The sequence below is a fragment of the Chiloscyllium punctatum genome, chromosome 8 (assembly GCF_047496795.1).
Source record: "Chiloscyllium punctatum isolate Juve2018m chromosome 8, sChiPun1.3, whole genome shotgun sequence".
Taxonomy (NCBI): Eukaryota; Metazoa; Chordata; class Chondrichthyes; order Orectolobiformes; family Hemiscylliidae; genus Chiloscyllium; species Chiloscyllium punctatum.
In genome coordinates, this window is record NC_092746.1 from 48,589,714 (window position 1) to 48,606,605 (window position 16,892).

General features: G+C 41.6%; 1 protein-coding gene across 3 annotated transcripts in view; it reads right to left on the reverse strand.

The window, feature by feature from the left end:
* Positions 1–16,892, reverse strand: part of gabbr2 (gamma-aminobutyric acid (GABA) B receptor, 2) — a 968,818-nt gene that overhangs the window by 167,850 nt on the left and 784,076 nt on the right. For all 3 annotated transcript variants that reach the window (XM_072575495.1, XM_072575496.1, XM_072575497.1), the window contains exon 8: positions 6,637–6,697. In XM_072575495.1, the coding sequence (XP_072431596.1) occupies positions 6,637–6,697 (61 nt within the window). The remainder of the gene's footprint in view (positions 1–6,636; positions 6,698–16,892) is intronic.

Genomic DNA, 16,892 nt, shown 5'->3' on the forward strand with positions numbered 1-16,892 from the left:
GTAAGAAGAGCTTTCCATAATTTCAATAGTTAAGTCTGGGATAGGAATCCACCTCCTATTCTGACACAATTCTTTCCCATGTAGGTGTCTCACAGCACCAAGCTGAACAATACTGACTGATGACCTGGTTATGTAACTGCTTTGAGTTTTGCACCATTCACTGTAATACAATATAAACATACAGCCAATTCTTGCAGCCAAGTTGACTGAATTTGCTAAACATTTAAATGGCAATTTTGTCAAAAGATAAAATCTTCTAAAAATCTGAACACAGCAACAGCAGATCTCACCATGCTTCATGAGCGGTGTGTTACTGTTAACTAGCATTTGATGCTTCCTTTTTTGTGCTCTGTGGTAGATAATTTTGAGAACCATCTGTTCACACCTCTATTTATCTATATTGTGCATTTCTAAAAATCATGATTCAAACGTTCTGAATTGTTTCATTTTCTGTAAGAGGTATCAGTGATTGTTGCCATGTTAATCCACAATCATATTTTGTTTTGGTTATGGATTTCTCTCGGGTCTGCAATAAAAACAACCCTTCTAAATGCAGCTTGCATCCTCTGTAAACCAGATCTGCTTCAACGTGCCTAACATTGAGCAAATGTAGGAAGACAAGTGGACTAAAGAAGAAATTCTATTCCAATTTATTGTACAACATATGGAAAAGGGATGTGGTTTATCCTTGGGCTTCAGGACAGAGTTTGTTATAATTCAGAGTGATGGTCATTGAGTATATGCAGATACAGATTGTGATAGGGAAGGCTGAAGGAAACATCAGCACATACAGCAATTATGTCACCGAGTTGTGTTCAGTTATGTCATCACTGTTACATGCAATGCTGGGGAAGGGGCCAGGGAGGCTGGGACTCCAGTGACAAAGGCCAGCACTGGGAGCAGGGGCTGGGAGTGGGGTGGAGGTCTGCACTGTGAGCAGGGAGCAGTAAAGGAGGCTTACACATGGACTAAGAGTGTGAATGTTCTGCATTGGGGATTGGTCTGGGAATGGACATAGGCTGTATTGAGGTCCAGGCTCCTTTTTGCCTGGGAATGACAGGACGACCAGGGGAAGGTTGGGAGGCCACAGCGGGAGTGGGAGAGAGAAGGAAGTTGTGTGGAAGGATAAGAGGAATGTTGCAAAGAGGGATCAATTTCATATCAAAATAAAAACTCTTTTCATAAGGTACTTGATTTTATATTCTGCAGTGCTATCTTTAGATAAGCAGCTGCTTCCACTGTTTTAGAATGATGTTGTTTTTCTGCTCTGCACTACCTCGAGATGGTGCACTATCTAATCCTCTCAGCAATCCTTCAGTTCAACAGTCTCATCTGAGCAACTCTAAGTCAGCGGCAAAATTCTGTAGGCAGAATATGAGTGCACTTGTTTTTAATTTTGTTTTCATTTTAAATTAATATATCTACATCAGTACATTGTGACTGACTGCGTTGTTCACAAAATATTTGAACATACTGACAACTAAATTCAATTTTTGATATTGAGTCACAGAGTCATAGAGATGTACACACCCTTCAGTCCAACTCATCCATGCCAACCCGATATCCTAACCTAAACTAGTCCCAGTTGCCAGCACCGGCACCATATCCCTCTAAACACTTCCTATTCATATACCCATCCAGATGTCTTTCAAATGTTGCAATTGTACCAGACTCCATCACTTCCTCTCGCAGCCCATTCCAAACACGTACCACCCTTTGTATGAAAAAGTTCCACTTAGATCCCTTTTAGATCTTTCCCCTCTCACTCTAAACCTATGCCCTCTAGCTCTGGACTCCCCTACCCCAGGGGAAAGACTTTGTCTATTTATCCTATCCATGCCCCTTATGATTTTATAAACCTCTATAAGGTCACCCCTCAGCCTCTGATGCTCCAGGGACAACAGACCCAGGCTATTCAACCTCTTCCTATAGCTCAAACTTTCTAACCATACCTCCTATGTTCCCATCCAAATCATTTATATAAATGACGAAAAGTAGTGGACCCATCACCGATCCTTGTGGCACTCCACTGGTCACAGGCCTCCAGTCTGAAAAACAACCCTCCACCACCACTGTCTGTCTGCTGCCTTTGAGCCAGTTATGTATCCAAATGGCTAGTTCTCCCTGTATTCCATGAGATCTAATCTTGCTAACCAGTCTACCATGAAAAACCTTGTCAAACACCTTAGTTAAGTTCATATAGATCATGTCAGTACTCTGCACTCATCAATCCTCTTCATTACATCATCAAAAAACTTAATCAAGTTTGTGAGACAGCATTTCCCACACACAAAGCCATGCTGACTATCCCTAAGCAGTCCTTGCCTTTCCAAATATATGCAAATCCTCTCCCTCAGGATTCCCTCCAACAACTTGCCCACTTAGTTCCCTGGCTTTTCCCCAACTTCCCTTCTTAAGTAGTGGCACCACTTTAGCCAACCTCCAGTTTTCTGGCACCTCACCTGTGCCTATCGATGATACAAATATCTCAGCAAGGAGCCCAATCATTTCCCTAGCTTCCCACAGAGTTCGAGAGTATACCTGATTAAAGTCCTGGGGATTTATCCACTTTTATGCACTTCAAGACATCTAGCACCTCCTCCTCCTCTGTAATATGGACATTTTTCAAGATGTCACCATCTATTTCTCCACACTCTGTATCTTCCATATTCTTTCCCACAGTAAACACTGATGCAAAATACTCATTTAGTATCTCCCCCATCTCCTGCAGCTCCATACATAGGCTGCCTTGCCTTTGAAGGGCCCTATTCTCTACCTAGTTACCCTTTTGTCCTTAATTTATTTATAAAAATCCTTTGGATTCTCCTTAACTCTATTTGCCAAAGCTATCTCATGTCTCCGTTTTGCCTCCTGATTCCCTCTTAAGTATATTCCTCCTGCCTTTATACTCTTTCAAGGATTCACTCAATCTTCCTTCTTTTTCTTAACTAAACCTCAATTTCTCTAGTTATCCAGCATGCCCTACAACCACCAGCCATTTCTTTCACCCTAACAGGAATATACTGTCTCTGGACTCTCGTTATCTCATTTCTGAAAGCTTTCCATTTTCCAGCTGTCCCTTTACCTGTGAACATCTGCTCCCAATCAGTTTTCGAAACTTCTTGCCTAATATCTTCAAAAGTAGCCTTCCTCCAATTTAGAACTTCAACTTTTAGATCCGGTCTATCCTTTTCCATCACTATTTTAAAACTAATAGAAATATGGTTGCTGGCCCCAAAGTGCTCCCCCACTGACACCTGAGTCACCTCATTCCTGATGAAGGGCTCCTGCTCCTCGGATGCTGCCTGACCTGCTGTGCTTTTCCATAAGACCATAAGACCATAAGACATAGGAGTGGAAGTAAGGCCATTCGGCCCATCGAGTCCACTCCGCCATTCAATCATGGCTGATGCGCATTTCAGCTCCACTTGCCAGCGTTCTCCCCGTAGCCCTTAATTCCTCTAGACAACAAGAACCTATCAATCTCGGCCTTGAAGACATTTAGCGTCCCGGCTTCCACTGCACTCCGTGGCAATGAATTCCACAGGCCCACCACTCTCTGGCTGAAGAAATGTCTCCGCATTTCCGTTCTGAAATGACCCCCTCTAATTCTAAGGCTGTGTCCACGGGTCCTAGTCTCCTCGCCTAACAGAAACAATTTTCTAGCATCCACCTTTTCAAAGCCATGTATTATTTTGTACGTCTCTATTAGATCTCCCCTTAATCTTCTAAACTCCAACGAATACAATCCCAGTATCCTCAGCCGTTCCTCATATGCTAGACCTGTCATTCCAGGGATCATCCGTGTGAATCTCCGCTGGACACGTTCCAGTGCCAGTATGTCCTTCCTGAGGTGTGGGGACCAAAACTGGACACAGTACTCCAAATGGGGCCTAACCAGAGCTTTATAAAGTCTTAGTAGTACATCTCTGCTTTTATATTCCAACCCTCTTGAGATAAGAGACAACATTGCATTCGCTTTCTTAATCACAGACTCAACCTGCATGTTTACCTTTAGAGAATCCTCGACTAGCACTCCCAGATCCCTTTGTGCTTTGGCTTTATTAAGTTTCTCACCATTTAGAAAGTAGTCCATTCCTATATTCTTTTTGCCAAAGTGCAAGACCTCGCACTTGCTCACGTTAAATTCCATCAGCCATTTCCTGGACCACTCTCCCAACCTGTCTAGATCCTTCTGTAGCCTCCCCACTTCCTCAGTACTACCTGCCTGTCTACCTAACTTTGTATCATCGGCAAACTTCGCTAGAATGCCCCCGGTTCCCTCATCCAAATCATTAATATATAATGCGAACAGCTGTGGCCCCAGCACCGAACCCTGCGGGACACCGCTCGTCACCGGCTGCCATTCTGAAAAAGAACCTTTTATCCCAACTCTCTGCCTTCTGTTAGATAGCCAATCCTCAATCCATCCCAGCAGCTCACCTCGAACACCATGGGCCCTCACCTTGCTCAGCAGTCTCCCGTGTGGCACCTTATCAAAGGCCTTTTGAAAGTCCAGATAGACCACATCCACTGGGTTCCCCTGGTCTAACCTACTTGCTACCTCTTCAAAAAATTCCAACAGGTTTGTCAGGCATGACCTCCCTTTACTAAATCCATGTTGACTTGTTCTAATCAGACTCTGCTCTTCCAAGAATTTAGAAACCTCATCCTTTTCCAGCACCACTCTAATCTTGACTCTGATCTCCAGCATCTGCAGCCCTAACTTTCACCTCAGTCACCTGCCCTGCCTTATTTCTCAAGAGTAGGTCAAGTTTTGCACCTTCTCTAGTAGGTACATCCACATACTGAATCAAAACTTTCTAACCATACACACTTAACAAATTCAATTGGAAATACCAAGATCATGGCACCTGTGAGCTAATCTTAAGTACTGGCGATGTTCACAAGACAGGCTTCTGTTGCAGTATTACAAGGGTGCCAACCATGAAAAGACCTTAGGTGTTCGATCTCTACACCTTCCACACACATAAAATATCCAATAATATTCATGCCAAAATACCAGCATGACCACAAGCGACTTGCTGTCTCAGGGACCTTCGTGGTGAGTGCCCAGGTACCTTTAATGAATGCCCTTGTCTTTCTTATTCCTTTTCCCTGGATTATTTTCTATCTAGTAGGATTTGTTGAGTGTTTTTTTTTTAATCTGTGACGTCTGAGCATTAACAGTATTAATGTAAGCCTTCTTTTAAATCTGTAATCCTTAGACAGATCATGAGATGGTTTGCTCAAATAAGCTGAATACTCTCTTGCTTGGAATTGGTCGAAAGCAAAAAAAAAAGCAATGTCAGCAATGGCCAGTCCAGCATATTTCACATAAATGAGTAACTTCAGATCAAAGGTTAGGAGACCATCAACTGTTGCTAAAAAACAAGTAAGTTTGCAGACTTGAAAAATCTCATCCCAAATATTTGACATATTTGGTAAAGTCTTCAGCATTATTTCTTCAAATTATAGCAAAGGAATCTGAACGTTAATGACTCCATTTTGTTTGATTGTTACCCTCTAGTAACCATCTATGAAATATAATCATTTTATTTATGACAATCTTCTCCGACTGGAGCACAAATCATTCCCATGGTCTAGTTGGCAGAATATGACAATCAAGACAAACTGAAGAGCAGATTTATTGAAGCAGAGGTTTCTTTTTAAAGATTTTTTTAAAACAATGGCATTAACATTATCCAGAGATATTTTATTGCCATGATGCAAAATTGTAAACCTCTCTTGTCTCAAAGATTTGATTGTTGAAGGGGACAGCAAGTTAGCCATCTTTCTAGATGCCTGACCTTGGATTGAGCATGCCAAAATGCAGGGAAATTGGGCACATTTCTGCACAGATTATCACCATCACCTTTCTGTGGTAGAGAAGTAATAATCTTTAAAAGAATGATGGCTGTAAACCCTTGAGTAAGATGTGGTGTTAGATTTCTCTTCCCTACCTTTTACTTTATTTTCTCCACCTATTTTGCTTGACTTTGGCCTGTATCATGGAATAATCAAACAAATGCTTGAGAAACTCAAAAAGTCTACCAGCATCTGTGAGAGACTTAGCAGGTTAAGTGCAATATTGCTTTTCTTTAAAACCCACATCTTGATTTCTTTAGAAGACTCATATAGAACTGAAACATTAACTCTGTTCAACTTCACAGGTGCTGCCAGACCTGGAATAACCCTACTACTTGCTGTCTTGCAGATTTCCAACATTTGCTTTGCTTTTATAAAGGACCCCTATGTGTTCATACCAGCATTTTATCTTTCTTGTCCTCATTTGTCATAAAATAGATAATTGGGAGCCAAGCACAATGAAAGGTAAGTTGTCCTGAAAGGCAGGGAATTTACTTTAGGGAAAATTAAAGAAAGGTGTTCTTTTTCACATGAATGACAATAAAATTATAGCACAGCTTATTTCAAAGCTCCCTGGCAATGAATGACAGAGAAAATGATATGGTGAAGCTTGGAAGCCCAAGTTAGATGCCCAGGTAGAGGTGCTGCTGGTGCAGGCCTTAGCAATAGCAGTTCAAATAGCGTGCGGAGCCAGTGAACATTTAAAAAATTTTGGAAAAAGCTATTTATGAAAATACATCCACAAACTGTTCACAACCAGCAGCTTACCTTGAAATTGTGAGAATATGATAGTTCCCATTCGCTCTCCATTTCTAAACACAACTTGCCCCTGTCAACAAAATGATAAAATAGTTTCAAAAATGTAGAGCACATCAAAATCTAAAAAAGTTTCTGGAAGTTAAGAAAAGGAAAACAGTCATCCAATAAGTTTGATGTGGATTTAATTGACCACTTATGACCAAAAACATTTCCCAATATGTTTTCATTAGACAAAACATATGCTTAATATTAATAAGTCATAAGCATGCTGACCTCTGACAAATAGGAAACAGAAAGTCTGAAGAGAAATTATAAAATAAATTCAGGTGTGGCAAAATAAATGAGAACATGGTTTCCATCATTAGGGCAAGTAACTTCAAAGCAAAGTTGGAATCATTTATTGGTGGCAGAATCAGTCTTTTTTCTTGATACTCAGAATCTCATTACGACTGATCTTGCCACATTTTCCCAACTGACTCAATTTCTAACGCCGTTTAAAGGCTATGATAAGACCAAAATGCATGGGAGTAGAAGTAGGCCATTCAGCCCATTAACTGAGCTCTGCCCTTCAATGAGATCATGGCTGATTCAATCATCTTCAAATCCATTTTCCTGTCTTGTCCCTATAATCCTTCAATGTCTCAGGAGTTCTCAACCAAAGTACGGTGGATATTGGAAAAATAAATAATAAAGAGAAATGCTGGAAACGCTAAGCAGTTCAGAGAGAATTTATGGAGAGAGGAACAGAAGTAACATTCTTGTTCCACTCTACTGCCTGACCTGCTGCGTATTTCCAGCATCTTCTAATGCTTCCTTTCCCTGACCCAGGGCTATCATTGCTGATTGTGCCCTGACACTATCCTGATTAAGATCAGCTATTTTAGCACAGAACATGAATCAAATCTATGAATGTAATTACCTAGAATAATTTGGACTGCATTTTTATTTCAAAATGCAAACTGAAGATGACCAAGAATTGTGGCAAAAAAGAGAAAATGAAAGTACAGGTAGTTCTCCTATAATGCCATAGTTGCGTTACAGCGAAACCTCATTTATATAAAAAAAAAATCCCTTAATAGAAATAATGGGACTTGTGGGAAAGGTGGGATTGGGGGTGGACCAGCCAAAACTATCGGTCACAATCACTCAAAATCACTCAAACATCTCATGCAAAGTATAGCACAGCCCGAATAAAGGTTGAAATCGTATTTATTAATGAAGCAAAAGTAAATTTAACACAGTACATTTAGTAAATGTAAGAAAGCTCTCTCTGTACAGTACCTCTCACAGAAAGCTGCTCTGTTGGCAGCTGACATCAGCGCATGTGCAGAATGGCATGAAGACTGGCACTGACAATGCCACTGTGTAGAACAGCACGGAGATTTCGGCATGGACACCAGTGCATGCGCAGAATGAGGCACGCAAATTGATCCCCTCGGAATCATGCTATTGCCAATGGAGGTAAGTGTTCTCCAAAATACTGTTCCCTAATTCTTCAGTGACGTTATAGCCAATTCGGGATGCCGAAATGAGTGTTATATGATAAAAGTTGGAAGAAGTGGAAATCAACTTTGTACAATTTTATCCACAAAATGTTACAATCTGTACCGATGGGACAGTCTCCACCCAAACCGATCTGGAACCAGTGTTCTGGCGAAAAGGATAACTAGGGTGGTCACTAGGACTTTAAACTTGTGAGTCAGGGAGAAGGGAAAGGGAAAGCAACAGGGAGTATGGAGTCAAGTAGAAAGATAAGCAGCAGGTTAGCATTTGTGCAGGGTTTAAGGTCAAGGCAGGCTAAGAATGAAGCAAAAAGGAAGATAACTTAGGGCATACTACTAGAGGTGATGGAAATCATGAGGATAAGAAAATTATCAGTAAGGCGCTTCACCTAAATGCTCGTCGTATTCATAACAAAGTAGACAAATTAACGGCACATAATCATGGTGAATGATTATGATGTGGTAGGCAACACAGAGACGTGGTTGCAGGATGTTCAGGACTGGCAGTTAAGCATCCAAAGATTAATTACTTATCAAAAAGACAGGGAGGTGGGCAGATGAGGCGGGGTTGTCTTGTTAGTTAAGAATGAAATTAAATCTATGGCACTGAATGACATAGAGTCGGGTGATATGGAGTCTGTGTGGTTGAAGTTGAGGAACCACAACGGCAAAATAACCTTAGGGGAGTTATTTACAGAACGCCCAGCAGTGGTCAGCACCAGGGGTGCAAGATGTACCAGAGCGTTCAATGTGATCTACATGAACTTCAGTAAGGCATTCGACAAGGTTCTCCATGGGAGATTGGTTAGCAAGATTAGATCTCATGGAATACAGGGAGAACTAACCATTTGGATACAGAACTAGCTCAATGATAGTGGTGCTGGAGGGTTGTTTTTCAGACTGGAGGCCTGTGACCAGTGGAGTGCCACAAGGATCAGTGCTGGGTCCACTACTTTTCATCATTTATATAAATGATTTGGATGTGAGCATAAGAGGTATAATTCGTAAGTTTGCAGATGACACCAAACTTGAAGGTGTACTGGACAGGGAAGATGGTTACCCCAGATTTAAACAGGATCGTGATCAGATGAGCTAATGGACTGAGAAGTGGCAGATGGAGTTTAATTTAGGTTAATAAGAGGTGCTGCATTTTGGGAAAGCAAATCTTAGCAGGACTTATACACTTAAATGGTAAGGTCCTAGGGAGTGTTACTGAACAAATAGACCTTGGAGTGCAGGTTCACAGCTCCTTGAAAGTGGAGTCGCAGGTAGCTAGGATAGTGAAGAAGGTGTTTTGTATGCTTTCCTTTATTGGTCAGAGTATTGAGTACAGGAGTTGGGAGGTCACACTGCTGCTGTACGGGACATTGGTTAGGCCACTGTTGGAATATTGCATGCAATTCTGGTCTCCTTCCTATCGGAAAGATGTTGTGAAACTTGAAAGGGATCAGAAAAGATTTACGAGGATGTTACCAGGGTTGGAGGATTTGAGCTATAGGTAGAGGTTGAATAGGCTGGGTCTGTTTGCCATAGAGCGTCAGAGGCTGAGGGGTGACCTTATAGCAGTTTATAAAATCATGAGGGGCATGAATAGGATAAATAAACAAAGCCTTTTCCCTGAGGTAGGGGAGTCCAGAACCAGAGGGCATAGGTTGAGTGTGAGAGGGGAAATATATAAAAGAGACCTGAGGGGCAATGTTTTCACTCAGAGGGTGGTACGTGTATGGAATGAGCTGCCAGAGGAAGTGATGGAGTCTAGTATAATTGCAACATTTGAAAGGCATCTGGATGGGTGCATAAATAGGAAGGGTTTGGAGGGATATGGGCCAGGTCTTGGCAGGTGGTACTAGATTGGGTTCGGATATCTGGTTGGCATGGACGGGTTGGACCGAAGGGTCTGTTTCCATGCTGTACATCTCTATGACTCTAAATTGACAGGGCATATCAAAAAGGCAAGGTCACAGTGATCATGGGGTCTTCAAGATGCAGATGGACTGGGTGAATAACGTTGCTGGTGGATCCAAAGAAAGAGAATTCATGGAATGCTCTCAGGATGGCTTTTGGGAACAGCTTTTGATGGAGCCCACAAGTGAGCAGACTATTCTGCATATGTAATAGGCCAGATTTTATAAAAGAGCTTAAAGTAAGGGAACACTTAGGAGGCAGCAATTATAATATGGTAGAGTTCAGACTGCAGTTTGAAAGAGAGAAGGCAAAATTGGATGTAATGGTGTTACAGTTAAATAAAGGTAATTACAGGAGCATGAGAGAGGAACTGACGAAAATCGACTGGAAGCAGAGCCTAGTGGGGAAGACAGTAGAACAACAATGGCAGGAGTTTCTGGGTGTAATTGAGGACACAGTACAGAAGTTCATCCCAAAGAAAAAAAAAAGATTATCTGGGGTGGGGAGGGCAGCAGGGAGGTGGGGATTAGGCAGCCATGGCTGACAAAGGAAATTAAGAAATGTATCATAGAAAAAGAGAGAGCCTATAAAGTGGCCAAGATCACTGGGAAATCAGAAGATTGGGAAGACTACAAAAACAGAGGATAACAAAGAGAGAAATAAGGAAGGAGAGGATCAAATATGAAGGTAAGCTAACCAGTAATATTAGAAATGATAGTAAAAGTTTCTTTCAATACATAAGAAACAAACACGAGGCATACGTATAATTGGGTCGCTCCAAATTGATGCGGGAAGGCTAGTGATGGGAAGTAAGGAAATAGCTGATGAACTTAATAAATACTTTGTGTCAGTCTTCACAGTGTAATATCCCATGAGTAATATCCCAAAAATTATGGAGAATCAAGGGGCACACTTGAGTATGGTAGCCATTACAAAAGTGCTAGAAAAGCTACAAGGTCTAAAAATTGATAAATCTCCTGGCCCCAACTCTATATCCTAGAGTTCTGAGGGAGGTGGCTGAGGAAATAGCGGATGCATTGGTTGTGATCTTTCAAAAATCACTGGGGTCAAGGAAAGTCCCGGATGATTGGAAAATTGCTGTTATAACCCCCTTGTTCAAGAAAGGATCAAGATAAAAGATGGAAAATTATAGGTCAATTAGCCTAACCTCAGGTGTAGGTAAAATTCTAGAATCCATCGTTAAGACAGTGCAGGGTCGCAATAGAACAAGTCAGCATGGATTTGGTAAGGGGAGGTCATGTCTGACAAACTTGTTCGAATTCTTTGAAGAGGTAACAAGTAGGTTAAACCAGGGAAATCCGGTGGATATTATCTACCTTGTCTTCCAAAAGGCCTTTGATAAGGTGCCTCACGGGAGGCTGCTGAGTAAGGTGAGAGCCCACGGTATTCGAGGTGAGTTCCTGGCATGGATTGAGGATTGGCTGTCTGACAAGAGGCAGGGAGTTGGGATAAAAGGTTCTTTATTGGAATGGCAGCCAGTGACAAGTGGTGTCCTGCAGGGTTCAGTGTTGGGGCCGCAGCTGTTCACTTTATATATTAACGATCGGGATGAAGGGACTGGAGACATTATGGTGAAGATCACAGATGATACGGAGTTAGGTGGACAGGCAGGTAGTTCTGAGGAGGTGGGGAGGCTGCAGAAAGATTTAGACATTTTAGGAGAATGGTCCAGGAAATGGCTGATGTAATTCAATGTGAGGAAGTGTGAGGTCTTGCACTTTGGAAAAAAGAATACAGGGACGGACTATTTTCTAAAAGGTGAGAAAATTCCTAAAACCAAAGTACAAAGGGGTCTGGGAGTGCTCATCCAGGATTCTCTAAAGGTTGACTTGCAGGTTGAGTTTGTGGTTTAGAAAGCAAATGTAATTTTGTCACTTATCTCAAGAGGGTTGGAATGTAAACACAGCAATGTGAGCCTTTATAAAGCTCTGGTTAGGCCCCATTTGGAGTACTGTGTCCAGTTTTGGGCCCCACACCTCAGGAGGGACACACTGGCACTGAAGCGTGTCCAGCAGAGATTCACACAGTTGATCCCTGGAATGGTAGGCCTAACATACAATGAATTGCCAAGGATCCTGGGATTGTATTCATTAGAGTTTAGAAGGTTGAGGGGAGATCTAATAGAAACTTACAAGATAATGCATGGCTTAGAAAGGGTGGGCACTGGGAATTTGTTTCCGTCAGGCGGGGAGACTAGGACCCGTGGGCACAGCCTTAGAATTAGAGGGGGAGTCAATTTAGAACGGAAATGAGGAGACATTTCTTCAGCCAGAGAGTGGTGGGCCTGTGGAATTCATTGCTATGGAGTGCAGTGGAGGCCAGGATGGTAAATGTCTTCAAGGCAGAGATTGATGAATTCTTAATCTCACAAGGAATTAAGGGATACAGGGAGAGTGTGGGTAAGTGGTGTTGAAATGCCCATCAGCCATGATTGAATGGAGGAGTGGACACAATGAGCCGAATGGCCTTATTTCCACTCCTATGTCTTATGGCCTTATGGTCTTATCAAAGTTTGTTTAACAGTGTTTTCTCACCATCAATCACAAAGGGAGAGATTTTAATTCCATTAACCCATCATCACACAATGGGTCTTTCGAAAGGCATGGAAATCAGTAATTTTGCAATAACTAAATTTTATTTTGGTTATAACATTAAGCTGTATTGCAATTCTTTTTAAATGGGAACAGTTAAAGTCCAGGAATTTTGTTGTTTTTTGACTAAATGTCAAATAGGTGAATATTCAGTAGCAGCATCTTTGGAGACTGCCATAGGTCTTTAGTGCAACATATTCTGAGAAAGAGTCATGTCAGACTCAAAACATTAACTCTGTTTCACTTTCCACAGATGCTGCCAGACATGCATTCTCTAGCATTTCTGTCTTTGTTTCACATGTCCATGAACACAGTATTTGCTATCATTTGCGTGTTACGCCTGATTAAGCAACTCTGCATTAGCGTGTCAGGCAAATTCTGGACCCTAAGATTATAGTCATCACCAGTAGTGAGAAGTTTAGTGCTTTTTCTTTCTTCTGGTAATGAGAGGGTCACAGGGAAAGAAAGGTTTGGCGTGGGGGTGGGTGGGAGTAGTAGGGGAGGGAGGTAATGTTCAGAGCTCAAACCCTTCCCCACCCAATTGCTTAGATTGTGACGATCGAAACTTGTTGAGTAGATTTTTCCTGATGTGCCAGTCAGGAAACTTGCCAACTTTCCAGCCCATGGGCAAGGCAGTAATTGGATAGCTAGCAGGGTGAGGCCCTTATGTGGCCATGACTTAACCATTTAATGACCTTAGTTGCTGACCAGCTAGGAAAATCACCCAAGGACTTGATCATACCGCATTTAACTGCAGAGTAGCAAGAAGGGGAAACGAGTTTCGCTCCAGGGCCAACTCACCCAATCACATCTTTCTGTCAGCTCTCTCCCCTTCTCATTGAAGGGCAAAATTCCGCCCAAAAAACTAAGAAGGGATGAAACAAGCTAAAGGAATTCACACTTGATGAACCACTCTGAGGATATATCCAGTGTGGTTGTGACAGAATAAATAAGCTTTTCTATTGATCAATAAATGTGAATGAACAATAACAAGACAAGCTTTTTTTAAACTGTAGTGATATTATTGTTCTGTGAGCTATGTCATAGCCACTTGAAGCAGCATACAATCCCCTAAACAATAGAAGGAGAATGACTAATAAATACGTCATCACAATTTTGAATGAGAGATATTAACTTTAGCATGCAACCTTTCACAACCACACAAATAAGCAGGTGGGGGCTGCAATTTAACATTCTCTCTTCAGGAAGAAGCTAATGCTTACAATGATGCAGCCAGTGTCTTAAGAAGAATATTACTGTTACTGACTGGTAAAAGGTGACACTTATTCAAACAGTGGATAAAGGAATTTCGCACAATAAATGTGCCAAAACTAATGTAAATTCAAGACTTCAGAAACAGTAAAGAATTCTAAATTTTAGTTTAACGTCCTGACTATCCTGTCATTTGCATTAATGCATTTTCTCGAGCAAGTGAAATTAAATCAGCAAAGTCTCTAAAAGTGTATAGTTTCTGCTCTAGGATTCAATGGTTATATCACAATTGACTGGTCGCAATAGTTTCTTGACACATTAAGTTAACAGAATCAGAACCAGCAGGAACATCATTATCAGTTAAAATAACAGCATGGCTCAGGTTTCAGCTTAATTCAAGTATCAGAGATGATCTCTTTGTAAATAGCAGGAAAGAATATGAAAACCTGTTCACAAAGTGGATTGCCTTGTTCAACTGTGCCATCAATTAACAAAGACAAAATGAGGTCCAGTACAGTGTGTCTTTTAAAGGAGTTTTTATTGAAGGTAATAAAAGATGTTTCTCCGAGGACGAAAGATTTTGGACTGTGACTGGCTCTGATTAAATCTTGCTGTTTACGAAGACTGAATAATTTTATGCTCTGAAAATTATTGCCATGTATTGGGATTTGTTCCTACAGCTCCAATGTTCCATTAAAATAGACTTTCCATGTAGGACAGTCTCAAGCTACTGAAATATTTACGTCAGTCTTTATGTTGGCAAGATTTTTGGAGGGTTTTTTGCTGAGTTGCCAATCAAGTTTTCTCATCTTCTCTCATTTAACCTGCCTCACTAATTGCCTAGACCACCCCTATGGTATCTCTCATGTACAATATCCACCCCATTTTACAACAAACAATTCTCACAACTTGTCACTCAGTGAATTTCCAACAAAATGGTGGCACAGTGGCTCAGTGGTTAGCACTGTTACCTTACAGTGCCAGTGTCCTGGGTTTGTCTGTATGGAGTTTCCACATTCCCCCTGTATCTGTATGATTTTCCTCCAGTTGCTCTGGTTGCCTCCCACAGTCCAAAGATGTGTGGTTTTGGTGCACCGTCCATGTTAAATTGTCCGTAGTGTCCAGGGATGTGCAGGGTAGATGGATTAATCATGGGAAATGCAAGATTACAGGGATAACGTAAAGGGATAGGTCTGTGTGGGATACTGTTCAGAAGATTGGTGTGGACTTGATGTGCTGAATAGCCTGCTTCCACACTGTTGAGATTCCATGATTCTATGAAAATTCCTACTTATTTTGCATCCTTGCCATCTTGAAAATCTCCCTGTGCACCTGGATGAGCATTAACTTCTGAAAATGTCGTAACAAAGGACAGAATCTGAACGTATCGGAGAAGGGGGAAGATGGCACAATAGGGATTTTCCAAAAGGGACCGAGAGGTCTTGGTGGATAGGGTATTTCAAAGGATGGCAGAGAAGGCTGTGCCACCAGGTACTGCCAGCCTGGTCTGAAGTCATCACCTGAGTCGATACCATGTCCAGGGGTTGCCAACAATGTAGAATTCTCCTCTCCAGCAATGTTAAGTGACACAATATACTCTCTGCCACCTCACACCTATGAGGAGAAAGTAAATGCAAAGATATGTTCTATCATGTGGAAGGGAGTCTTTTCATTGGGAATAGGGGTGGGAATGGATGCCATAATATTAGTTTACAGGTAGAATTCAACTTCCAATATAACATGAAAATATTAGTTGTGAATCTATCTGTTGGATAGAGCTTCTTATGAAGGCATGACAATGACATCATTGGAAAGCTGCCATATGGCACTGTGTAAAGCTATATCATTAAGATTCATTGTCATCAATGTAAGGCTCTGGAGTTCATTCAACATAATTGCATTACCTTTCTGACAGTCTTCAAAGATTATCTGCTCCTGGGCCTCACATGGAGATCACCACAGCTGGAATCACTGTGGATTTTCAGAAACCCCAAACATATTGTTGAAGGAGACGGTGATTACCATTTTGTCAGCAAGCTAACAAAAACAATAATTTCCCATGGCTGCAACATAGCCTCCAGAGGGAGAAAGGAGGATTTTCAGAGGAGAAGATCCACCATGGAGGTGGAGGGGAATGTTGACACCCTGTATCTTCAGACTTCACTGTCATTTTCTTCAATTGACTGAAAGACAGTGCAAGTGAAGATTAAGATTGATACAAACAGCAAGTGCTGATGGAAGTCAGCAGATCTGGCTAATAGTTAAAGTCTAGGATGGCTCTCCTGAACTTTCTGAAGAAGAGTTATCAGACTCAGCATTAACTCTGTATTTTTGTTTTCACAGATGCAGGCAGTCTTGTGGATGTCTGGTATCTCCTGTATTTTATTTTTATTTGACTGATTAAGGATGTCTTGGCCCACCTTTGATGAACTGTGCCCTTGGCTGGAGCAGGATTTGTACTCAGGAGGACAGGGTGACAATCCTATCCCACTGGTTGTCAAGGTTACAGTACCCTGAGCTTTTATGCCATTAGCTTATTTCATAAGGCAACTGGTGCCCTGTGTGCCACATCCCATCCTCGAATCACCAGTGATGGCATTTTCTCCAAAGGACAGTCCTTCATATTCTTCTCCTTTGATGAGAAAAGTCAACCAGTTCAGGCAGTGGAACTCTCCCCCATCACTATCTCCTTCCAGTTTTAAATGCTATTGGCTAGACCCATGTTGCTTTGAAAAGATCTAACACTAACCCGTGAAATTTGCTAATACAAAAGATTTCTGATCTATTAAAGTTTGAATTATATGTTCGCGTTGATGCCAAGTTCTGGATATTGTGGGAGCTATCATGATGTTTACATACCAGAGAACTCACAGGTTCCTGTCTCATTTCAGGGTTTGAGGCCAATACAGGGATGTCTGCTGGGAAAGAAATGCTACCCACTTCGAACATGGCTCGGGACACCTTTATGAAACACTCTGACTGACGCAAAATGAATATACAACCCTCTTCACGGTACCACCAAGGCCATAGTGAA